Genomic DNA, 26,988 nt, shown 5'->3' with positions numbered 1-26,988 from the left:
TAACAGAGTCCCTGTGTCTCGAGTGACCAAATCACACACATACTATACTGTCAACACTGCACTTTAAATTCGTATTTATATGGGTATTGCTAAGTTTTTCTTATACAATATCATAAATATTTGTTATAAATGAATCTTTTACCTTGAAAATATCGTATCTATGTGTATCAACATCGTAATAATCAAAACGTGTATGGCACTATATTTTGTGTTGCCTTGGCGACGAGAATAGTTGACTGTCTGCTGTTCCACTACTGTGCACACATGTACGATAAGTATAACAATGTTACAAAGTAACGCACTTACGTCACACTGTTGCGACTGAATTTTGCAATCTGGTGGCGAAGTTTTAAATTTGGTTAACGTAAATATAAGGATTGATTGTCAATTGTGTTGCTTGCATGAACTGATGAAGGGAAGTGCACCTCGTGTAAATGGTACATGAACTGCTCCGCAGTTCACTTCATTTGCACGAGGTTCACTTCCCTTCATCAGTTCATGCAAACAACAAAATTGACAATCAATCCTTAAATATGTTTAAGTTTGAAATAAATGTTAGAATTAAATTTAAAACTTGTAACACCTTGGTTGATATACGTACCGGCCTCGAATTACAACTTGAAGTCCTCTACTTCCAGCAGGGGTGGAAATCAAATAAGGAGATGTAAAAAAAAACCTGTAAAATAGATACAAATTTAATGTATACATTGCATGTTATTTTCATCATTCAATATTTAAGCATTGAACTGTTACCAAATGGTAGTATACAGTCGATATGAATACAATTTGGGTGACAAATTAGTATAATGAAGTTGTCAAAAAAGCCCCGCAAGCCGCACGGAAGAATAATTACTAGTCTGTGTTATCCAGTTGTCTATTGCTTCGATACGAACTGAACAGCTATCTTTGCGATTCGAAATATGTTACGGAGTTGGCTGTGAACTTTATACGAGCATTACAACTGATTTAAATGTGATGCGACATTTATTCTATGTTTACTGATAGTTCATTTTGATCGAATGAACTTCCGTTTATAAATTTATTCAAAAGGAGGCGTTATTTCGACCGCCTGTCCCATAGGGACTTGATACGAATGAGTCATTGTCCATTCAAATGATTTACAGACTCAGGACAGAATCCGGCCATGATGATTACGAATTTATTTTGATTAGAAAAGGGCAACTTTAAAGCATTATCAGCTGATTCTGAATGTATACAAAATCAGGCATCATTAAAGAGCGGGAATAAGACATTTTTACCCGTGTTTTTGTTGAAAATGTTATTGATATTTTGAAAATCTTAATGCAGAACAACCCGACTCATTCTTCCAAAGCCTCGATAAACTCACATGTATATTATTTCTGACTTAAAACTATTCCTGCAAATTAAACCTGTGAGATTTGAATACTACATTGATGCATTGTATGGGTTTTGCCTAGAGATCGGACAGAGGCTTGCGGGCTATATATTTTTTTTCATACGCGTCGAATGATATGAATCTGGTCAACTTCATGAACAATTAAAACCGATTGAATTTGGTAGTTTCATTGAGTATAACTTGAGTAGAAAATAAAATATGTCGATATGAGATAGACAGGTAGCAAACCGAAATACATTTGAATACAATGGATGTGCATGTTTTTTTTCTCAATATTTCATGTCAATATAATGTGCAATATATATCACGACTTATGGCTTTTTCTGAGACTATGCCTAATGTCTGATTGGCTTTATGTTTAGGATAATGTCATGGTCAATCATCTCCAAGTCATGCACAATGGGGGATTTCGAACCCACCGCCCATATATATATGAATATTTTAATTCAAAGAAATGTTATTAAAAAACAACAAAAACAGGTATAGCCTATATAAGTTATCTCTTAGATGTTACAACTTGTATATGAATAAAGATATATAGGCAAAAAAACATAATTCTAACAAGCAAAGAACATGTGTTTGCATATATGGACAATATCTGAAAATTGTATTTATAGATATTATCTCTGCTTAAATGAGTTTTTTTTTTCAAAACTGAAATATTTTAGCTCCGAATTCAGCATCCATGAAAGGATTCCCTCCATCAATGGTATACGAACCAACAATGTCCATATTGGCTTAATAGCCTCTGGTCATCCATCTATGAGTATTGGGGCCAACCATGTATATTGCATTCTGGATTTTAAATAAGCTAGTTCAGCAAAAATAGAATAGTTTGGCAAGGTTGATGTGTTTAATGAGGTCAATTCAAAATGTTGGTAGGTTTATATTTTGTCCCTGATCTGTCCTACATGTACATCATGTCTGCGAATATTAAAACCTGTGTATGAATATTCGTTTATAATCAAAATCTGTCTAGTTTATATCTTTTTATCTCAAGACATTCTCCAAACGTCGATGTACCTGTCGGTGATCCTTGTACGGCAAAATGGGGTACGTCTGCAACTGGATGCTTCACATCCCCAAAGAGCTTATATATATTATTATTTTATGGATTAATCATGTTAACACAGATATTTTATTCATAGTATTACCAAAACAACTTGAATATATATATATGTTTCGTTTTTGGGTATATACATTTTTTAACATTATTTTCTTTTATCAATACATGTTCCAATAAATATAACCGGGATATGACCATTTTATTATGTTCCAGGTAAGTCATGGCTTTACTCTTACAGTGATCTTATACTTTAAAATGATCTACCATCCTCAGTGTTAGGAGTCTTTTCTAAATTTTCGATTAACAAAATGTGTTAATTGTGTTATTTCTATTGTTCATGTGTCTGTTAAAGTAAATCTTCAGATTACTTTCACAATTAAACAAATCCTAATAAGCAAACAGTGGCGTAAATTGAACTTAAGACAAAGTGTATAAGGAGATGATGCCAACGAAAACTTTAAAGTGGAAAACACGTTATGGCAGAGGTTTAGATTATAACAATTATATAACTTGCTTGTGACATATGTTTTAAGAGGTGTCAATGTCAATGTCTGGTTAAGATTTCATGATCATATTGGAAAGGACACACATGTTGGTAGAAGTTATTTTTATCGTCATATCATACATACATACAATATTTGTCCATATGTATTTGCATGTGTTATTTAGTTTATTGGATTGATCACGAGAAGAAACAGAAAGTTGGCACTAATTATTACAGCCGCTTATTTACATGTGTACATTACACCATTTATTTTCCCTAATATTAAACATTTAGATGTTGTTCGTAGAAAGCGTACACCAATACACCATAAATCAATACTGTACCGATGCAACAAGATCATATAAGGATTTATGTATGAATCTGCATTGCAGTAATAGACAGCTTTGTTTCAGAAGGATAAAACTGAAACCTAATTTCCAGGCTGCTTATCTTTTAGGGTCTGAAGTTAACAATAATACTTTGATCGCGTCTGGATTGAGCAATCACGTTCAGTTAAATTAGGTTATCGATAGGTTAGTAATCGTGATCTATTTATTAGCTCGTCCCTTCGAAGAAGAGGGAGAGCTTATGCTGTCACTCTGGCGTCGGCATTGATTTTTCAAATGTTAAGTTTTTGGTGGAAGTGTTGAAGGGCATAGTAATGTATTGTAATGTGGTCCCTGTGAGGGTTAAACTATCCCTTGCCAGAGTCAAACTAAAATATCTTTGTGTGAAGTGTAACTTGAAACAAAAATGTCAAAATGCTCACGTTAGACAATTGATACTGCTCCTCATTTTTCAAAGCAGACAACTGTTATTAAATAAGTTTTAATCGAAAATTGAAAGAAATAGGTCTAAAAGCGAGGACTTAATATATATGTATTCAATTTAAAACAGTATAGCTTGTCTCCCGAATGTTTTTCAATAAGTAATTTACATTTATATCAATTGGTATGGTTTTAAAAATTGCATGAATGCACAATACAACAATCTGATTAAGTAAACAATATAGATATAATTACTGGAAATTTGCGAAACCATACCAATTAAATATATATATGTATTATTAATTGACAAACATTTGCGAGACGAGCTATGCTGAGGATCAATAAACCAGTCTCTTTTCACAGGGGTGGAAATTAACGTTAACCTTTCAGCGACCGCTATATATGACGTGTACCCAATCAGGTCAATATTGTTCACACATGCCTTTTGACTTGGATAGATGTAATACCTATTTTTGCAGCAAGTGAAAGCACGTCTCGCTCAGTTTAAATTCGTACACAAAGGTTAAATGCTATGGATTACACCAATGCTTGTATTCAAGCTTCAAATTAGTGTCACTCTATTCTGCAGTAAATGCATGTACAATCTCTCCTAAATGCACCGATAAGTATTTAGATGGCTTTTTCGTAAACATTGGAACTTTTCCTCGTGTATTATCATCTCTTTGTACTGACCGTAGGCGATGGGTTTTCTCCGGCTATTCCTGTTACTCCGGCCTTCTTCCACCTCCAAAACCCGGCACGTCTTTTAATGAAGATGGCTTTTAATGGACATTAAACCTATACTAAACCTTCCCTTATATGTTCATGTCAAACGATTTACATCGGAGCTGGTGAGACTGATTTGTTATTTTTTTATAAAACTTCCCTTACCTATACGGATACAACGATTTACCTCGCAGCTTTTGAGTCTGACTTGATATTGACAAAATAAATGTTAGCTAATAATTCACGTATAGATCATGTTTGTGGGCAAAACAGAAGGAAAGTAATCCCTTGTGTATACACATATATATATATGTGTGTGTGTGTGTGTGTGTGTGTGTGTGTGTGCTCCAGTTGGAATTGCTGGTGCGCGCCCGTATAGCAATTCGACAAAAGTTGCTTCCCTTTCGTAGGAACGAAAGGACTAGAGGACAGGGTGCGCGGCGACGAAGCGGCAAGAGATACGATAACAATTGCTAACAGACTGTTGATAAGGTTCTAAACAATAGTGAGTACTACCAGTAATATGTACACATTATACCAAGAGATTTCAAAAATGTATCATTGTGTCTACGAACTGTGCCAAACGCATGCAGAGTCTGTTACTCGTTAATATCATGCATGATATATGTCTTGTTGTTATATAAGGTTGTTAAATTGTCACAACACTCAGTCAAATCATAGGTTCCCAAGAAAAGATCCCGCTAAAATATATACGAAAATTCGTAGGGACGTTTTACAGGTATCCGTAATTACCGTGTATTATCTTCACTATGTAGGTCAACTGATTTACAAAGGAGCTGTCCAGTCTATTTTTTATCACACAATACATTTCCCTTACCTATTTGGAAAGGTTTGTATGTGTGAATGTTTCTTTTAACAAGCTATAGCTTCACACCTTGTTTATCAGAAATTATGCGAGTGTTGACATTGCTTAGGTTTTACGCTTGATCCTTATATTTTCTTTCAAATCACGTTATTGAAAAAAACGTATATATATGTTTATAAAGGTTATTATTTTAGGTTATTATCATAATATATTTATATAGTTTGTTGGTTTGTCCACATAGATATTCAGATTGTTGCTTTTCTTTCCATTTATATCTTTATTTCGTCTTCGTTCGTGAGTATTAGCACATTAGACACTCAATATCACAGAACCAGCGGTATAATACACGTTCATGCTCTGTGTGAGTAATGCTGAAACATAATATACACTCTAGGCACGAGATATCAAGTTTACTCATCTGGTTTATGTTAAGTAATGAGGTTTAACAGTTGACGAATCAAAGTTACGGATTCTATAATTTAATCAAATTTTCTTTCAGATTTTGTTTTATTGCTGATAAAACTTTCACTTTCATTAGCTTTATTAACTGTGGGCCATATTGTCCATTGGTACATATTATAAGCACACTTGTGATATACATACGTGATCAACAGTAATACAAAATACAAAGTGGGAACGAGTTAGGAATCTGTACATATAGCCTGGATCTTGTTGCCTTCAAAATGAATTGGCATATTATGATTGAATTCATGACATAAGTTACACTCAATAAATTATATATAAAAAAGTCCATATTTAATATCAGATAATGTACTATTGTTTACAAATAAAAATGTTATGACAATATATTCAAAGCGATATAAATTTTGTTAAATCGGTATGGTAAATTTCAATTGAATGGAAGTGGTTGAACATTAGCTTTACATCTTGTTTCCATATCGTATTCAGTCCTGAAGCGATGCTTGTTTTATTTTGTCTTGTCAGTATGAAACGAAGTATATATTAAGGATGTCTACAGTTCCAAGTTGGAGTATATGTATTTTGTAGCCAGTCGATGACAGTGAGCAGCGTTCCGGGCTAATATTTGTCTCATACTTCACATGGTTATCCGGCGGTTACTAGGGAAAAGATAAATCGATCTTACACGGGTTGGATAAAGGCAGCTGGCACTCGCTATATGACGCTGCTCACAATAACGTAACGTCATCATTTTACGTTGAGTAACGAAGTCGTAAATGATGACGTCATAAGTTTTGATGCACATTCCAAGGATCTTTAAAGATTGCGCGATGAAAAACATTCATAAAAAAGCTTTTGTTTGGTTGCAAATATGTGAGAAAAATAATCAATCACTGGTCTGTTACTCTAACAGCCTCGTGCTGACTGGCCAAACTCTTACACTCGGTTTGAGATATCCCTGTCCACGGAACAGACCCATGATAGATTTTATTAATCTAACTCTCAATAATTGTGTAGTCACTTGTAGTTTGTATTATTTTTTATACACTCTATCACTCTGTTCGAAATACAACGTATTAACAAATACATCATCTTTACATAATTATGTTAAAATACTCGGTATAGACATACATATTATAATACCGTAAGTCTGTTTAAGGTACCCAATATCAACATACACATTATAATACCCCTAATCTGTTCAAAGTGATCAATGTTAACATACCCATTTTAAAACGTTAGTGTGTTCAAGGTACTCAATGTTAACATACACATCATAATACCGTTAGCCTGTTCAAGGTTCTAAATGTTAACATACACATCATAATACCATTTATCTGTTTGATGTACTCAATTATAATACTCTAAATCTTTCAAAAATATCAACATAATTAATACACATTTTTGTTTGTTTTGTTTAACGTCCAATTAACAGCCAGGATCATTTAAGGACGTGCCAGGTTTTGGAGGTGGAGGAAAGCCGGAGTACCAGGTGAAAAAGCACCGGCCTACGGTCAGTACCTGACGTAGGTTTCGAACTCGCAACCAAGTGGTGGAGGGCTAGTGTTAAAGTGTCGGTACACCTTAACAACTCATCCAACGCGGCCCTAAATACACATCCTACTCAGGCATTGTGATTCTAGTGGTCGAAGGATCACTAGTTTGAATTCCGGTACTGACGATGTGTGGTACCCATGAACAAGACACTATATTACGTTGTGTTCAAGTCGACTCAATTGTAAATGAGAACATGCATGGTAGCTAAGGGCAGTGCAAGAAATGTCATGGATAAGCTGTTAGCGACGAAATCGCTGTTTCAGCTGTCTACTGACGGGTACGCTCAGAAAGACAATGGTTGGTTGCTCATCGATCAATAACTACGGATAAACATTGTGTTAACCGCCTTGAGATGTTACTGTGGAATACCAGTTTGTAATATCTCATATTAGTATTGATTACTATTGTAGTGATCTTCATACCGTTATTTTGTCTTTGATATCAATATAAAAATACACACTATCATATCATTATTCTGCTTTAGATATCAATATAAACATACACATCATAATGTCATTATTCTGCTTTAGATATCAATATAAATAGACACATTATGATACCATAATTCTGCTTTAGATATCGATCTAAACATACACATCATAATGTCATTATTCTGGTTTAGATATCAATATAAACATACACATCATAATGTCATTATTCTGGTTTAGATATCAATATAAACATACACATCATAATGTCATAATTCTGATTTAGCTATTAATATAAACATACACATCATAATGTCATTATTCTGGTTTAGGTATCAATATAAATATACACATCATAATGTCATAATTCTGGTTTTGATATCAATATAAACATACACATCATAATGTCATTATTCTGGTTTAGATATCAATATAAACATACACATCATAATGTCATTATTCTGGTTTAGATATCAATATAAACATACAGATCATAATGTCATTATTCTTGTTTAGATATCAATATAAATATACACATCATAATGTCATTATTCTGGTTTAGATATCAATATAAATATACATATCATAATGTCATTATTCTGTTTAACATAATACATATGAACCTACGAATTATCATATCATTATTCTGCTTAAAACACTTAATATAAACATACACATTATATCGCCAGTATGTTTAAGCCAATCAATATAAAATACATATTAGCACGGGAATATTAATACCACCGATAGTACGACATATGTACTACAATGTTTAACGACGCTGTGCAACACTAATTCATATGTCAACAGCTGTGTCGAGATTGAAGCGCTGCCTACTTGATATTGTATAACCTAAAGCGTGAGTGAGTGACCGTGATGACGTTGGGATGGTATTAAATACCTATGTAGCTAGGGATAGCAGTGCTGTAGATATCAAGTAATACATACAACTTGTTTATAAACCTTTTAATAGTTCGCCAGCTGTAGTAACCAAGGTAAGATTATTCATATATATGTATTGTATTTAGTATGTAATATTTTAGCTAAACACCGGTTACCCGTAATCATTGTACGATAGATATTGTTAATGACGAGCTCCGCACGTTATTCTCATTCATATGACCGGGTATGGTTTTGTGCTGTTAATGTCTGTTATATTTTAACAGTCCTTCCTTAATAAATATTTGTAGTCAAAACACTCATACCCTATAAATATATGATATACAAAATATGCCAGATATACCTAAGCACTCATCGCACATTAGTCTTATTCCTTCTACTCATATGTGTCTATACACATGGTTAAAGGCATGGACAACACACGTATCCAGTCAAGTGTGACCCGCCTTTCTAAACAGTGTAGCCGCTTATATACCACGATCGGTTTACTGTTGATATAGACATGCGCCAGGATCACTTTTTTTTATTAACATTGGCATTGGGGTTGAACCGAGTGGTTTCCTACCAGTTATCCATTAACGTATTCCTTTTGGATTACAATGTTTTAGACCCATTTTATTGAATACTAAAAATAATCCCGTTTTTCATATTTGAATTAGATTCTTTCGTTAAAACACTTTACTTAAATGTGTGTTGACATATTACATCTGAATGAAATACAACAATTAACATGACGTGAGTTACAATGTAGCTTTACTTCAAAACTATAACCGACTTTCACAGAAAATAATTTCCAAGTGTCCAGGAGAACATTTTTAAATGGCTTTAACAAATCGGGAATCACTGATAATCCGTTCAATCATTAATGGATAATGAATAAACTTCCCTACCCGGACTTACTTAATTACATCATATGTATAATATAGCATTGGATATTATTATGTTTGTGGTAGGGATAACTCATTCACGAACACTATTAGGTATTTAGAAAGAATGATATATAAAGATCTGAATGTTGGTATAATCACAAAAACTCTAACTACCGATTGTCTATACACTGTCCATAGGTGTCGGTTTTGGCTGTGACATATATTTCAATATATACGTAACTGAAGAATTTAAATATATAACGTTGCAGAGTATGTTTTGGTGTAACCTCTGTGATGTGTTCTTCATTAGTCATCTCGATCTTTTTTTGTATTCGACGTTGTGCTGTATGTATTGCCATAGCCATCGTCAAGTAGTGACATGTATATTTATTTACGATGGCAGAAATAGCCAGTGATAAAATTACAATTTCTTTTTTTCAGTAAGAATGACAGAACAGAAAACAGTTGGAACTGTTGCCAGGTCAGTGGATTCCGGGGAAGGAATTCGGTCTAGGACTTGCTGTTTCTACACGTGCTGTGTCTTCATCAACAGATATCACGAGGAGCCGATGTTCCGCCAGCATGTCATCAGAACAGGCTGTCTGTATCTAGCATTGTTTACTCTCGTAAGTATAAACAACACTATACTATTTGTATTGTTTAAAACATTTTATCTCATAGAGTTGATACATAGTCATTTACCGATACATGTTACATTAGTAATTGATAACTGATTTTTTAAATTTTATTTTTTGCATTTATTCTTCACGGAATCATATTTTCCATTGGGAAATTATATAAAATGGAGAAATTCCGATTTCATGCCGTTTGCTTAGTGTAAGGGTTGAACTTCAACCGTTCATGCCGCATGATCCAACGAGAAGTCAAAACGAGGGTGGAAGTAAAAAAAAAACCATATATACCTTGTAAATTTCAACCCTTTTTTCGCACTAATATGTCAGTAAGGTAGGTGAACTGTGTTTATATATATATATAACAGCCTTGATCACCTTCCGGCGGACTGGGAACTGGGTACCTAGCCCAGTCGACCTATTTTTTTTTATTTTTTTTTTCGAATTTGTTAATGTCGTACTTGACCATAACTTGGCACATTGGTTTAATTACGATGATATCTAATAAAGCGGGATTAAAGACCTGTAATATATATATATATGTTTTGGATGGTTGTCTCTTTCAAGGAGTTACTAGCTTTGGTACTATACAGTTATTCGACAGTGCGCTTGATTCTTTCCTGAGTTCCCGTGGAAAGACACAGACAGACAAACAGACAGACAGACTGACAGATTGACATATATATATATATATATAAACGAACTAATTTTAATATGGGATTAGCCACCCGATATTGTCACTGCATCCCGATGTTTGGGCCGAGTTTTGCGGGACGAAATGTACATATCGAGGGAAAAAACAATAACAAAGACACTCATGACATAACACGCGCTGCCATCACATCGAATCGACCCGCGATGCTTTTCTGTTAAACCTTTAAGTTATATTATTTATTTATTTATTCATTCATTCATTCATTCATTTACTTTTAGCATCTGTACACCACCAAAGATGTTTCCTTATTAATCATGATAGGCCCTCGGCGAATTTAGTATCGACCGAGGGGGATCATTTTTACAACATTATGATACTTTTTGTTGTTTATACCTACTATATTTGTGTAACTGTTCCATGTATTATGTCTATATGTGATCGTATGTAATTTACCTGTGTCTTGATAAAGGGGCAGATTGCCTCGAAAATTTGACAATTTACTTGCCTGTACTGTCGTTATTACTACTTGACATGCAAGCCAAAAGAACACAGACATTTTACCTTTTGTTTCTACATACAATCCAAACAATTTTAATATTTTTCCAATCATTAGAAGTTGTGAGGATTTTCTTAAGAATAGTGACAAGATGAAAAAGGTATTAGACAGAAATAAAATCACAAATTGTAAGCGACAACCAAGAAATTTGAAACGTTTATTATGCCGTTCAAAGTTTGATTCTGAACAGCAAATTCCATGTATATCTAAATGTGGTAGACCTAGATGTGGTACATGTGAAAGTATCATAGAATGTTCCAATTTTACGTTCAAAAATGGATTTAAATTTCAAATCAAAGCAAATATGAATTGTATATCTAAAAATGTTATCTATGCTATGATTTGCAAATATTGTTCAGAATTTTACATTGGCCAGACGGGCAACGAAATTAGAAAACGTATGACAGTACATAGACAGCAAATAAGAACAGACAATCTAAGATTTTTAACAGTTAGTAAACATATGTACCAATGTTCTAAAAGTGAGTTTTATGTTTTACCTATATACCAAATGTCTAGCTCAGATGCTATAGAAAGAGAATCAAAAGAAAATATGTTTATTAATCTATTAAAACCAAGTCTTAATTCATGTAGTTCTGTGTGATTCCAAATCAATGTTACTGTAAAAACAGTTGTTTTCCATTACATAATTTCTAATTGTGTATCTTTTTATTTTGACGTCATCAATTTTGTATTTATGTGTACTTTTGATCATTGTCTTTTATGACGTCATCAATCTATGTTGTTTTGACGTAACCATGACACACAGTGATGACGTCACAAATAAATCCTTTCACTACACCTGAAGAGCTTGCTCTCAAAGCATGTTGAAAGCGCTAGTGTGAATTTCTGGTTTGTGTTTTTTATTATTATTACTATATATATATGAGTAGTTGTGCCGTAATCATCATCATATAAACGTAAAAACTATTTTGCAGGGATTTGCAAAGGGACAGATAGGTCCGTCTTTCATAGATCTCCAAACCGTCAGCGGAGTTGGTCTGGAAGAGGGTTCTGCTCTCCTGACCACGATTTACGTCGGGTATATGGGCGGGGCCTGTGTGGGTGGCTTCATGTACATTAAGATAAAGAGAGTGTTCACCTTGACAGGAGCTAACATCCTGTTGGCAGTTGTCACACTGGTGATACCTTGGTGTTCTTTGTACTGGCTCATGCTGGCTGCATTCTCTCTCTTCGGCTTAAGTCTAGGAGTGACAGATTCAGGTAAGCTTTAGGTGTTTGTGTACGTGATATGTGTTTTGTATGGCGAGAGAAAATGTTGCTAGGGGTATAAATTTGCCAATGAAATAGTCTCAGATGTTCCGCTTTGATGTTACACAAGACTTGAGTTCATCACTTCGTCTTTTAAATTTTGAAGATATTAACCTGAGTGCATCAAACCTTTTTCAACATTGTAGGACGTAGTATCTTAACTCGGATAGTTTTGTTACATCCTCTAAGCTGCTTATTTATTTATTTCTGAATTTGAGCATTGAGCCAATATGCCTGTCCAGGTATATAAACCAAAACGTTGTCTCTTATCCTTGATGCATTTTTATATTGATATATATTAAACGTTTGTTTTGTATACAGAAATAGTTTCTTTTCATTTCTTTGCATATTACTTTCATCGATTTTACAGAGAGACGTCGACAAAAACAGAAACAAATGTATGTTTTAAAATCTCATTTTGTTTTAAGCCAAAGAAAAAAAGATTTCAGATAATGTGCAGATTCAATTTTTTTCATTATATTACAGTCGCGAGCGGGGACTTGCAGTACACATGGGGAAATAATGGACGTCCATATATGCAAGGTATGCAGCTTATGTACGCTATAGGTATAGCGTTAGCCCCTCTTATTGCGGCTCCATTCCTGTCCTATTCAGCAAGGTCTGACTTCAAGCGAAATGAATCTGACATCAATATTTGTGTTTATAATTCAAATGGAACAACATCGTCGACTACACTGCCCTGTTTCAACAACGAAATGTACAACATATCTACAAATTTTTCAATATCTACAGAACATCAAACAGCTGAGAAATCACAGCTTTACCTGTCATATATGTTTACGACAGTGTTCAGTGTTCTCGTCTGTGCAGCATTTATTGTCTTCTACTTTCGGTTTGAACGAGAAAATCGAAACGTTAATCATGAACTAAGCGTCTCCAAAAAATATGATATCAGGAAGCTCCCAAAGTCACTGAAATGTTTAGCACTCGGGATGTTAGTCAGTATATCTGGATTGATTTGTTGTATTGACGATACTTTTCTCGGGTTTCTAACCACGTTTTGTGTGAAACACCTGAATTGGACTAAATCTCAAGGAGCCGTGTTAACGTCTGCGTCTAGTTCCATGGTAGTAGTCGGCAGAATGGTGGCAGTGTTTGTAATACAGTTTATCAGCCCAGTTACCCTCGTAGGTATCCATTCTTTCGTTACATTGCTGTCTTTTGTCGGCTTTTACTTCAGCGCCATCCATTTATCAAACATTGGAGTGTGTTTTGCCGCCCTTGGATTTGGATTTGGAAAGTCGGCAATTTTGCCGAGTGTGTTTTCCTGGATCGAGGAGGTTGTTGCCCCAGTAACTGGCAAAATAGCGGGCGTAGTTTTCTTTGTGATAACCGCGTTGACATCCGTTAATCCTGTTATTATGGCAAATATGATGGAAAACTTGACCGACATTTGGTTTGTGTTGCTGTTACTTGGGGAGAGTACATTATTGTTCCTCGCGTACATAGCTACTGTGGTGTTATCTAAATACATTGTATCTGATTATGGGTATACGTACAATAAAACAAACGAATTCACTGAACCTTCTCTAACAGATCAACAGGAGGTTACAGATGATACGATTTGACTTGAAACACCCAATATAACGTGTTGTTAAATACCGTTTTTCGTGTTTCTAAATGTCGTTTATGGGACGTTTTATTTCCGGCGCTGAGCAATGTTCTTTCGATCGCTTTGTTTTAACGATACACAAGAGTGTTTAAGTGTTCCTACATTACATAGGAACGTTCAATACAAAACAAAGTGTCCTTGTCTCCATTTCAATGTTCACAACATCGTGCTTGCTGAATAAGCATCTAAAATGAAAGTGCATTTGTTTTGTATAACGCCTGCCCTTTTAGGCCACTTGTACATTTAACTACACCACGTGACTGGTAAATACAACAACATTAAAACCCTAAGAACTTTTTTCTAAAGTGCTAGGTATCGGTATTTTTCTTATTATATATTATTGGAAATTCGAATAATGAATTCGCTGCCAACATCAGATTGGGGATTCAGTTCTTTATGTTTGAGTCGTATTTTTCTTATAAAATGAATCAGCTGTCAGTAGAGAGGATAGGGGATTTAGCATCTTATGTTCAATTATTATTTTTCTCATAAAACACGATAGGAAACTCGAATAATGAATCCAGCAGCGGATTTCGGATTTTAAATAACGAAAGTGTTCTTTTGATGTACAGAGACGAAAGTACGAAGGAAGTGGCCATCAGATGACGAATTAAAAAGTAAACATTATAAACTGAATCTGTAATCCGCTGTTGCCAGCGGATGCATTATTTGAATCCCAACGTCAAATGTCAACCATAAGAAATATCAATTAACATAAAGAACTGAATACCCATCCCGCAGTTGACAGTGGATTCGTTTTTCAAATTTCCAATCAAACATAACACTAATATGTTACTGAATCCGCAACCTGCTTCTGCAGCGGATATGTTATATTGATCCCGACGTCAAAATGTCAAAAGAAAGAAATATCAATTTAACAAAAATAACTGAATCCCAAATTCGCCACTGACACTCTGCCCACTATAAAGGAGTTATTATCAAAAAAGTCTCATTTAATAGATTCCATTTTGGATACAAGGTTGCACTGTTAGAAACATTACACTCGGTGTGAATGTTTAGATCCTATTATAGGAACACTTTAGTGTCGACAGACGTCGTAGACAGAAACAAAGATCACTGCACGAATACAAATTAATTAAATCTATCATTCGCAGATAATTTTTAAACATACTGTATCATGAAAAACATTTCCAGTTATACGTACAAGTTTGTTAATAAAATATTGTGTTAACACCACGGACTCCATCGTTTCCATGATAATTGATAATGTGTTCTTCTTTTACGAATGCGGTGACAAAGTGAAGGTATGATTCTTATGTGTAACTTGTCATTTGTCGTAAAACTCTATTCATAGCTGTATCATTTTACGCCGCTGTATTATATCTCATAAATGCAGGCATCGAAAATTAACAAAAACACTATCAATTACAAAACGCATTCTTCATGTCAAGCAGTGCAGACGCTGCACGGAATCTGTAAACAATGTGACATCATTGGAATTTCGAAGTTGCAACAAAGTACAACAATATATAGTTTATATGAATGCACTATTGACTATAACAGGATGAGGGACAACTTTAACAGGGATGCGTACACTCACCATGTCTGAACACAAGAATGTGAATCAAGGTTCGGTGCAATGTCGCGTAAAGATTTATATTACATATGCTACCTATAGTATTAATCGAACTGTTCATCGCCTCGCTGTACAATTTAGAAAGAAACGATGCTTTTTTATGATTAAACAACTATAGATATTGTGTCATTACGAGAACTTTGGTTTGGTTTAATTTTGTTTAACGTCCAATTAACAGCCAGGGTCATTTAAAGACGTGCCAGGTTTTTATGAGGTGAAGGAAGGCCGGAGTACCCGTAGAAAAACCATCGGCCTACAGTCAGTACCTGGCAACTGCCCCACGTATGTTTCGAACTTACAACCCAGAGGTGGAGGGCTAGTGATTACGTGTCGGGACACCTTAACCCCTTGGTCACCGCGGCCCTTTATTACGAGAACAAACTACACACAACCCCGAGGCTTTAGCTCAATGACAGACAATACAAGTAGGAGGACCAGTTAAAATATCTTAAACAGATGTCTGCGACTCTAATTGCTGGCTACCTGTTTGATAATGTTATTTAACATTCATACAAATAAGGAAAGTGACTGCGTTGTTTCTAATACATTACATATGTTAATTACCTTGAATCTGACGTTAAAACAATGCCCATTTGTTTCATATTGAATATTACTGACATGGGATATGTGCGGTGTGTCTGTTAAATACGACATACGAATTTTAATATTAGATTTTTTTTTCTGTTAATTTTCTTTATCTCGGAGTCAGATAATGCAAAGACTGGCTTCACTCGATACAGATTTTCCGACAGCGGACCTGAAAGCAGGATAGCATTTGTTACATCAAATAACTTGGATACTTTTTTTCTTGATTTTATTTAGTTCGAGATAATGGGTTTCGACTATTTTTCTCAAAATGTTATTCTTGAAAAGAATAAGGTAATGCATTTACACAATTTACATATCAACACAGATTTGGGTCACGATTGGTTGAACAGTTTTAATGAATATAAGCAAAATTTACATACGGTCAAATGTCCGTGCAAAGGTCTTGCCTCAAATAAACTGAAGAGCAACATGCGATATATATATTAAATAAAGGTACTACTGAACACAACACATGTATAATCTTCTATATTGTCTTTTACATCGATAGTATAGCGTATTTAACAGCACAGGACAAATGATAAATTATTTATGTATATGCAAGTATACCAAAAGGTACTGAAAAAGAAAACATGTTTCCGAAATATGAGCGTTTGGTATATGTCTCGCTCCCATCGGTCAAAAGTTCTAGTTCAAGATGGCGTAATAACAAAACGATAGCACTATTACAGAAAAAAAATGTCAACCATAATGAGTGAGACATTATCGTCTCAATCCTTTGAGGACGATAAATAAACTGCAAAATACGAGACGAGTATCATGTTTGTCAACATTTTATATTTTACTTGGGGTCGAGATCCCCCATTTTTTAATGAAAGTAGATGAAAAGTGTGCGTTTTTTGTTTGTTTTTTGTTTTTTTTTGTTTTTGTTTTTTTTTATTTATTTAAACATTGACTCAAAAAAAGCCAGTGAGGTCATCAACCATACCGGCCTTGCCGTATAAAGTGTCTGTTACACAATCAGAAACTGAAAGCATGGTATCACATAGTCTAACATTTAAAATAGCCACTATTTAAATCAGTAAGTAACTCGTTACATAGTAGGACTATGTTTATGATTGTGGTATTCGAAATGTCAAACTCGATGACAGTGTGAACGAAAACAAAATTGTATGGGGTTTATTTATTTTAAATAAAACATAATTCAACGAACATTCTGCTGTTGTATAGCAACCATCGGAATGTTTAAACAGCTGGATATAGAGCAGATCAAGTAAATTAATCATGCGTATTTTAATCAACTTCATCTGTATGATGTAGCAGTGTTATTACCTTGTATTTTGGTTTCACTACGTTCTGAGTCAAGTTGTGTGTCATAATTATCAAATCAAGATGTGGTTGTAGAGGGATGCTATTCATAACGCCATGTCAGAATGTTTAGAGAAGATAGTGGAGAGCATTCTGTGAAAAGGGTAGGTGAGAATTTGTTATGCACTGTAACATAATACGTAGTAATGAAATAATATTAAAAACTTAATATATGAGTATGGTGATAACTCTTTGCATAAGTAGACCATAACCAATGTACTACATGATATTCGAATACTAATCTACACCAGTTACGATTTCAGTAAGACATGCAGTATATAAAACTCACAAAACAATGTTATTATGTGATGGATATCCTACGACTTAAAACATTATCTGATATGTACGAAGTATGCAACAATCTATGAGCTCGTAATAAGAAATGATGTGTCAAAACATATGGTTTCCGCTATATTGGAGACACAGTTTGTAACGCCTAAAGTTGGATTCAATAGTATGCAAAAGTACCAACCTTGTACACAACTTAAGGAGCTTACCGAACGTACAAATTTCTCTCGGATGTCAATACACAATTACTTGCAATGCATTAGAATACCTGCATCACATCTCTTTGCCGATTCAGTCATAATAGGATAGATAAATGTTTAACCGCTGTGCGGTTTAAATAAATCAGTTTGAGTAAAGCACGAGAGAAATAAATATGTCGTTCAAATTACAATTCCTATAGTGTGTTTGAAACATCCTATTCAACAACAAAAAACGCATTTGAATGTCAAAAATAGGAGAGATACTTGTCAAGAAAGTTTTGTTTTTCAAAATTCCAGGTACAGCGTTGCTCAAGGGTTAAGAAAGACGATAGTAACCTGGTCGAAACCAAAGAAGTGTAAGGTCGTCAAGATTATCATTCATTACCGAACTATGCTGCTACAAAGAGACAAAACATATAGACGATTTATTGGCAGGTTTCCGATTTCCTAGAATTGGAAATTAGACAACTATCCAGGCGCCATTTTCCCAAACGTCTCCAAAGGTTCCACAAATAGCATATATAGAGCAGCTAGAGCACCTCACTGGATTTGTTGGTTTTCTATTATGGCTGGTTTACACAAGGAGGTCAACCAATTTATTCACAGGCCAAACCGATCATACAGACTTACTTGATGCGATTTCGGAAAGTGATGGATGCATCTGTGACGTTCTCAATTAATCAGGAGTGTGTCAGTATTTGACCAACTCAACGTGTATCATGCTGAACATTTCCGGAGATACACCCCTACCATCATCGGAAATTTTCCGTAAGCGGATATTCTCAGAATGGAAGATTGTGTTTCTCTCGGTCGTTCTTATGATGACTTTTATGACGTTTATTGGAAACATATTTGTTATTACGTCCGTTCGACTTGAGCGTCGGCTTCAAACTCCGACCATCTATTTGACACTGTCCCTAGCGGTTACCGACCTTCTAGTATCGGTCCTTGTCATGCCATTAAGTCTCATTAATGTTGTAAGCCACAGCATTGTTCTTATTCCGTTCGTCTGTCACGTGTGGATAATCCTTGATGTCAGTCTTTGTACCGTATCCATATTCCACCTGCTGGTGATCGCTGTCGACCGATACCGTTCATTGACTAACATCAATTATCGATGTAGAAGATCTACTCGTAAGATTGTTGCTATGGTAGGTATTTGCTGGAGTGTGGGTCTGGTGATAGCCATCCCACTTGTGGTTGGAGTTGTGACCCCAGCATCACAGGTCAATGTTTGATTGACCAAAGTGTCGTTTATACATTATTTTCAACAATATTTGCTTTTTACATTCCAGCTTTTGCTATGGTTACCATTTGCTATAATATCTATAAAATTGCTAACTCGAGCATCAGAAAAACATATTTCAAAAAACTTCTTATAAAGGAGGATAAACAAATTCGTGGAAGTAGTGCACTCGAGTTCCGAAATTCCAGTAAAAGACGATATCGTACGAGTTTCGCCAATTTTCGATATAATTTTGGTCGCTCTCATGGAAGAATGGAAAGCTCCCGATCCCACTCAAGTGCTTGTGAAACGGCCATCTCATGTGTCCACGTAAATCGTTCCGATCTTCAGCATTCTGACTTATCACAAGTTCATTACGGGAGATGCCATTCACGGACAAGTCTAGACAGTTCTCAAATCCACGCGTCTTCGATAAAATCTAACAGTCTAAGATCGCCATGCAGTATCGATAGTTGTGATACAGACAGTGGATATACAGACTGCCATTCTAGTGTTGATGGTAATCGTGAAAACATTGACGTTCATCAGCCAGATACCCGTGAAAACATCACCGATTACGAAGAGCAAATTGTCTGTTCTTCATCTAAGCTTGGCAATCATCGAAGTACTGAAAGGCGTTGCGCTTGCATGAATGATCGTCGTGAAAACTCGAGCTTTTCTTGTTCTGGTTTCCACAATCATCGGGAGAGTGTCGACTGTTCTGAAACTAGTTTCTCTGATCACGTTATTGATACCATTCATTCCCGTGCCAGTATTGACGGTCGCTGTATTAGTTTTAGCAACTCTAGTTTCGTATCGAGTAGTAAATCATCAAGAAAATCAGCAACCACACTGCAAATCAAATATAAAAAAATCTCTAAAAATGATTACGAAAAAAACCCTCAAACTATAAACCACTCCCCACTGCATGAGAGGAGAGGAGCTAATTCGGTTGATAAAGAGGGCATGCAAGTATTTATTATTGGAAACGATTACAATTTATAAAATAACTCAACAATATGTTCAGTCCGTCGTGGCAACGTTCTTAACTTAGCCGAAGAGAAAAAAGGCATGAATCGAAGAGGGAGAGACGAGCTGCACGAACTCTCGGAATCATCACGGGGACTTTCATCATACGCTGGCTACCATTTTTCATCGTTGCTTTGATATCACCACTGATTAACAGCAAGGTCAATGTTCCGGAATCTGTTCAGAATTTCGTTCTTTGGCTTGGTTATCTAAACTGTCTTCTTAATCCCATTATATATACCGTGTTTAATCCTGAGTTCAGAAAAGCCTTCAGAAAATTATTATTCTGCAGGTATTGCAAAACCCGCAGAATAAATTAGTCCAAAAATATATGTATCCAAACAACATAAAATGTCATAACCGGTCAGGAATCAAGATTATTCGGTCATGTTAAAGTTTAAGCATGGGTCATTTTGTAAATATACCCAAGAACCTTTTTTTATTTCTATTGTATAGACTGTGATGTGGTGTTGGTTACTTTGTAATTAACTATCAATGTGACCGGCCGATATCAAAGAGTCTGCAGTGTCCTTGATCCCATGTTCGATATTGCATATCCCACCGACATGGTCAATACAAACAACATGTGTTGTGTATTTGTGTTACCAATAAAACTTCATATCAATATCGAAACGCTATTACTTTATAATAACAATGACGTTATCAATGACGACAAATGACCTGAAGTTATTCCAATTTGCCAAATCAAATTAAGATATTCATTAAAACAATGTCATGCCAGAAACTAATGATTAATTTGATTTGCATTTTAATGGATATATAGAAAGACAACGACATAGACAGAAAGTCAGATGTAAGGTTTTGTTTGGTTTAGTTAGGTTTGCTTTATTTAGCGTCCTATTAACAGCCATGGTTATTTAAGGACGTGCCTGTTTTAGGCGGATGAAAACCGGTGTATCCGGAAACAAACCACCGGCCTACGGTCAGTAACTGGCAACTGTCCCACGTAGGTTTCGAACTCGAGGGCTAGTGAATTAAGGAGGTTAGGTGACAGAGATACGCATAGACTGACAGAAAGTCAACCATATACGAGAATACGACAGTCAAGTGTCTGATATATGAAGACATGATTTAATCCGAATAAGGAACGATCAGAAAAAACTAATTATGTTTCGTTGAAAAGGACTCACGATATGTTCTGACCTCAGAAAAAACACTCTACTTGTCTTTTGTTTACTATTAAGCCACAGAACCATCAACCGCATATGATGTTTAGAAATTTTGAACACAATTGTATCGATATGACAATACATAATGTTACCATTTAGCATGCCTGTCATAGATATATTACATAATTAAGCAATGTTCATTCTGTTTACAAGTGCAATATATAAATAAATATTCATGACCAATCATATCACTTGGCAAACAGTTTGCTACCATTTCGTTGTTTTCGCATTTTATTTCAGATACATAATCCACGGGTTAGCATACTTATGTTTTGTTGACCATGGGGGGCAAGCGGCTCGTATTTTGAGTGCTTTGTTATAAATGTTATTTTTGAAATTTCAAATGTGCAGACAGACAGACAGACAGACATTCTTTATTTCCTCTTCAACAGAGATTTTGTCAAACAGTTTACATTTGATATAATGTGATCTGACTTAATATGGAACATGGTAATATACATATCGATTCATATATATTGATAAAAATACATAGATAACTTACGATATATTCCTGCATTATAATTGTGCAATACAATAAACTAATATTAGAAATATATATATATATATGCTTTTATCTTATGCAATAATGGACATCTTATGAAAAAAAAAACTTTTATATTAATATTTCATATTTTAAGTTCATTACAATCAATTCTCCATCTCGTACAACATTCCATTGATATATCTAGAATATTTAATAACAGTGCTTCCCATTTTATATCGGATAAATATACGTTTGAGCGATCACCAAGTAAAAAACTACATTGATCTTCATTGCTTAATTCTGAAAATTTTACATACGATAGTAGTTCTATAGCATTAACAACACCATCCATCATTTTATCACATCACGACTTAAATATAAACATGGACATTCTAGTAGGAAATGGAGAATAATATCTTCACTTATTTTATCACATAATTTGCATTTAACTGCTTCATTTTTACAATATATTGAGTGTTTAAACATTTCTACGAGGTCCAATACATGCTGCTGGGATACTTCCTTAGCGCTCAAACGTAATATAGTGTTTATTCCTGGCTCGTTGTGGATATCAGCATACCTCTTTAATCCACGTCTTGTTTTAGCTATTAGCTCTCCATCCTAAATAATAAAAATCATACAAAAATCTAGTTATAAAATGCATCCAGCACGTTCTTGGGGGTACGAATATATTCAGGACATTCTCGACATATGTTTTTGGTTATTTTTGAAAATTGAACTGAAGTTAGCATAAAAATGCCAATATGCATTTGACATTTGACTTCGTAAATGGGGTTCGAAAAATAGAACAGCCCATTTTTTTTCAAAATTCATTTGTAATGTGCAGATTGGCAAACAAAAAAAAAGTGCATTGAAATAAAACGAAATACACAGTTTGTTCTTAATAGTGTTTTTGTAAGAATATTGTATAGCATTTATTTTTGATACTTTTTAATTAACATGAAAAACAACGTAGTCCTAGGCTTTTTTCATAGAGCCATGATTGTTTACGTAGAGTTACAAGTAGTTCCAGTGGGTGAGTATATCCAAGCGCGGTATGGATTGATGTCACGTTTTGGGTGTCAATTATGCTAACCTAGACTGCAAATCTTTTTACCTACTATATATCGTGGCTTTGCCACCAAAATGTAAATATATGTCAATGACGTTGTGATTATCAGTTTCATATATACTTACATAATTGCAATTGGCCAATAGCTGTTGCTGTAATATATGGATACGGGATATAGGGAGTAACCCAAGAGGAAGACTGTAACGGAGATTGTGATTGGTCCAATTACTCTTTGAAGTATCCCGACAGCTCCTGTTGCTCCGAACAGGACCTCTACGATTGAAGCCAAAAGCAAACTTCCCTGTAACTATATATTATGATAAGAACAATGGAGATAAAATCTGATAGATGCATAAAAGAACATCAACAAAATTAGGGTATAAATGAATGAATATAAAAATGAATGATTGAATGAATATATGAATGGATGATTGAATGAATATATGTAGTAATGAATGAATGCATTAATCAATTAATTAAATAATTGATGAAATAATTACTCAGTTAATATTTAATTAAGAACTAATTTATTTCATCATTTATAATCAACTAAATGAAATAATTAATCAGTTAATATTTGATCAAGAACTAATTTATTTCATCATTTATAATCAACAGACGGTATAAATTTCTTTCACTCTGAATATTACACCATTCAGGGATATGACCGAATCCGTTGGTTCTATGTTGTTGGTGGAAATCCTGAACGAGGAGAAAATAGCGGTGTATCATTCAGTTTAAGTAGTCGATTGGAATATAATACTTCTCAAAAATTAACCTATTTATAGAATCACAAAACAAACTTACTTCATTGAGCCTGGTGTATTTCGTTTCCTCGTCTACGTAGTGGATTAGATCTGTAGAAATGTTCGACGATATATTTTGAGCCAATTCTGTCGATAAAATAAGGACTTTGGATTAAAACCGAGGAAATATCTTCACGTGAAAAGTTTTAAGTTTATGATGCAATTTCAACCTGATGATCAATACTTACTAGTAATTAATAATCATTTACCGCCAAGAAAGTGTATCTGTGATTATTTAAAACAAGTACAACCCTGTTTTTGTAAACAACACAATTAGAATCTTCATGCTATTACCATCCTGTAAACGTTTGATATTCTGTTTAGTCCATTAAATTCAAGTGAATGAAGAGTTATAATTTTCTCGCAGAAATTATATCTTAGTCAGTGTTTATAAAACAATTTAAATATCGCAAATCCCAGAAACAGTTCTTACCACTTGGTCAACTCTAAATCTTAATTTCGTTCAACCAGATGTTTTAAATAACCGTACAAAAGCATGTCTCAACAAGAGTCGTGTTGATCGAGATTATTTGTTAGTTCAAAACATTACATTGACAAAACATACACTGCTTTCATCGTTGATGTTTTAATTAAAATATTTGTTTCGTATTGTTAGGATAATCAGTAATTGTCTTTTTTTTCTGCAGTACTAGTACCAACTTGAAAAGAATTGTTCGAAGTTTGCGATAACGACGTATTTCGCAAAATACCTGCATTGTGTGGTGGGCATACCCACGCTCCACTGGTTTTCATCGCTAGGAGTGGAGTAAGAAATGTAAAAGATGGTCCTTGGAAGACTGGAAGCCTAAAGAGTAAAAAAAAATATTTACAACGCATTCATTTTATTTTAAACTCCTAACATCCAGTGTGTTTGTTTCAGAAACATACATGTTCGACGGATTATATAACACCTACACTAAAATTTCTGATAGGCATATGTCATTATCGTTAGAAAGATGTCAAGTGTTGTTAACTTTTGTTATACCCTGTGCTGGGATATTTACCTATAAAGTGAATTTCGGAATACGCAGTTAATATACTTATGCATCTATATCTGTATTCACCTAAGCAGATAGTCAAAACATTAGTGTTATTACATACGAGCACAGATATATATATATTCAATACACATTTGAAAACTTGTTTGTAATTGATCCATACGGCCTTAGTAGGACACATTCTATATTTTTTCTCATTTCGCAATATTGATCGTCAGATCATACGAAACCAAGAGTTACGTACCTTACATAAACAACATGTCCGCCCTTCGTCTCTTACCTTATACCCGACACCATAGTGCTTGATAAGCTTCATACCTTATACATAACAACCCCCTTCCATTGCGAAGAACCCTACACATATACCATAATACGTTATTAATTAATTACCATATACTTTAAATCTCGCCCTTAATCACTTATCAATAACCAAATATCACCGCCCGTATTTTGTTTCTACCTTATACCTAACAACCTAGTTCTTAGCGACGTATCATACGTAGATAACACGCTCTTCCTTCATCAACATCTTATTCCTAACCATTCCGCCCTAAGTAACCTACCTTATTGCCAACAACCCCGTCCTTAGCTACTCACCTTATCCCTATCAAAGTTTGAGTCATTGCTTCTATGCCGACCATAAATAACGATGAACAGAAGATTTTCGAACGAATGGGATCATTAGGCGATATGCAGACAACATCGGAAATCATGTACGTCATCGACAGCCCCGTTACAGACAATCAAATGCTGTAACACAAATCACATGTCATCGTCACGCACCCCCCGACACAGGCAATCAAATGATGTAACACAAATCACACGTCATGATAACGGCAGCCCCGATACAGACAATCAAATGCTGTAACACAAATCACATGTCATCGTAACGACAGCCCTGATAGAGACAATCAAATGCTGTAACACAAATCACACGTCATGGTAACGACAGCCCCGATACAGATCATCACATGCTGTAACACAAATCACATGTCATCTTAACTTCCGTTCCGATACAGACAATCAAATGCTGTAACACAAATCACATGTCATCGTAACAACAGCCTCGATACAGACAATCAAATGCTGAAATACAAATCACACGTCATCGTAACGATAGCCCCGATACAGACAATCAAATGCTGTAACACGAATCACACGTCATCGTAACGACAGCCCCGATACAGACAATCAAATGCTGTAACACAAATCACACGTCATCGTAACAACAGCCTCGATATAGACAATCAAATGCTGAAATACAAATCACATGTCATCGTAACGCACGCCCCGATACAGACAATCAAATGCTGTAACACAAATCACATGTCATCGTAACAACAGCCCCGATACAGAAAATCAAATGCTGAAATACAAATCACACGTCATCGTAACGACAGCCCCGATATAGACAATCAAATGTTGTAACACAAATCACACGTCATCGTAACGCACGCCCCGATACAGACAATCAAATGTTGTAACACAAATCACACGTCATCGTAACGCACGCCCCGATACAGACAATCAAATGCTGTAACACAAACCCTATCCCTACTGTTAAGTATTTAATCATCGCGATATCATATTGGTTTTATATGTATTTGTACATGACTGTACAGCAGGTTGATAAAAAAAATTACACACTCAACTCTTCAATATTTTTATTTTGCTTTCGAATAATACATTGGTAAATCGTCTAAGGACAGAAGCAGCAAATTGATGTTATCTATTGGGATTTGACAAAACTCTTTCTAACTTTCCTCTATATGATTATACATTAGGTTGTATGATTTCACACTTGATTGTATGATTTCATACTTGAATATTTACATTTTCACGTATGAAAAAATTGTCTGGAGGTGTAATTGTGTAAAGTTGTGATTGTCTTAAGGTGTAATTGTGTAAAGGTGTAATTGTCTTAAGGTGTAATTGTGTAAAGTTGCGATTGTCTGGAGGTGTAATTGTGTAAAGTTGTGATTGTCTTAAGGTGTAATTGTGTAAAGTTGCGATTGT

At 34.8% G+C, this 26,988-nt stretch overlaps 3 protein-coding genes across 3 annotated transcripts; 2 read left to right on the top strand and 1 right to left on the bottom strand.

Moving 5' to 3' along the window:
• Positions 1-7,421: 7,421 nt before the first annotated feature.
• Positions 7,422-14,125, top strand: LOC117315847 (sodium-dependent glucose transporter 1A-like). The gene is made up of 4 exons (XM_033870250.1): positions 7,422-7,521; positions 9,863-10,047; positions 12,203-12,488; positions 13,023-14,125. Exons 1-4 carry the CDS (start codon positions 7,422-7,424, stop codon positions 14,123-14,125), a joined length of 1,674 nt encoding a protein of 557 aa, XP_033726141.1.
• A 4,372-nt stretch (positions 14,126-18,497) lies between these two features.
• LOC117315846 (5-hydroxytryptamine receptor-like) lies at positions 18,498-21,004 on the top strand. Its single transcript, XM_033870249.1, has 2 exons — positions 18,498-19,394; positions 20,443-21,004. The coding sequence occupies exons 1-2, from the start codon at positions 18,888-18,890 to the stop codon at positions 20,740-20,742; spliced, it is 807 nt and encodes a 268-aa protein (XP_033726140.1). The 5' UTR covers positions 18,498-18,887; the 3' UTR covers positions 20,743-21,004.
• A 1,230-nt stretch (positions 21,005-22,234) lies between these two features.
• Positions 22,235-24,767, bottom strand: LOC117314985 (solute carrier family 23 member 2-like). The gene is made up of 4 exons (XM_033869108.1): positions 24,685-24,767; positions 23,976-24,061; positions 23,294-23,475; positions 22,235-22,717 (listed from the first exon to the last, which is right to left on the bottom strand). The coding sequence occupies exons 1-4, from the start codon at positions 24,725-24,727 to the stop codon at positions 22,705-22,707; spliced, it is 324 nt and encodes a 107-aa protein (XP_033724999.1). The 5' UTR covers positions 24,728-24,767; the 3' UTR covers positions 22,235-22,704.
• Between the last annotated feature and the right edge of the window lie 2,221 nt (positions 24,768-26,988).

Source organism: Pecten maximus, chromosome 17 (assembly GCF_902652985.1).
Source record: "Pecten maximus chromosome 17, xPecMax1.1, whole genome shotgun sequence".
NCBI lineage: Eukaryota > Metazoa > Mollusca > Bivalvia > Pectinida > Pectinidae > Pecten > Pecten maximus.
This window is presented reverse-complemented; position numbering and strand designations above follow the sequence as displayed.

Excerpts from the sequence above, each read along its gene's own strand:
- LOC117314985 (XM_033869108.1), bottom strand. The coding sequence starts at position 24,727 with ATGAAAACCAGTGGAGCGTGGGTATGCCCACCACACAATGCAG. Across the intron at positions 24,062-24,684 it reads ATGCCCACCACACAATGCAG|AATTGGCTCAAAATATATCG; the intron begins GTATTTTGCGAA and ends TTTTATCGACAG. Across the intron at positions 23,476-23,975 it reads AATACACCAGGCTCAATGAA|TTACAGGGAAGTTTGCTTTT; the intron begins GTAAGTTTGTTT and ends CATAATATATAG.
- LOC117315846 (XM_033870249.1), top strand. The coding sequence starts at position 18,888 with ATGCTGAACATTTCCGGAGATACACCCCTACCATCATCGGAAATTTTC. Across the intron at positions 19,395-20,442 it reads TTGTGACCCCAGCATCACAG|CTTAGCCGAAGAGAAAAAAG; the intron begins GTCAATGTTTGA and ends CAACGTTCTTAA.
- LOC117315847 (XM_033870250.1), top strand. The coding sequence starts at position 7,422 with ATGGTAGCTAAGGGCAGTGCAAGAAATGTCATGGATAAGCTGTTAGCG. Across the intron at positions 10,048-12,202 it reads ATCTAGCATTGTTTACTCTC|GGATTTGCAAAGGGACAGAT; the intron begins GTAAGTATAAAC and ends ACTATTTTGCAG. Across the intron at positions 12,489-13,022 it reads TCTAGGAGTGACAGATTCAG|TCGCGAGCGGGGACTTGCAG; the intron begins GTAAGCTTTAGG and ends ATTATATTACAG.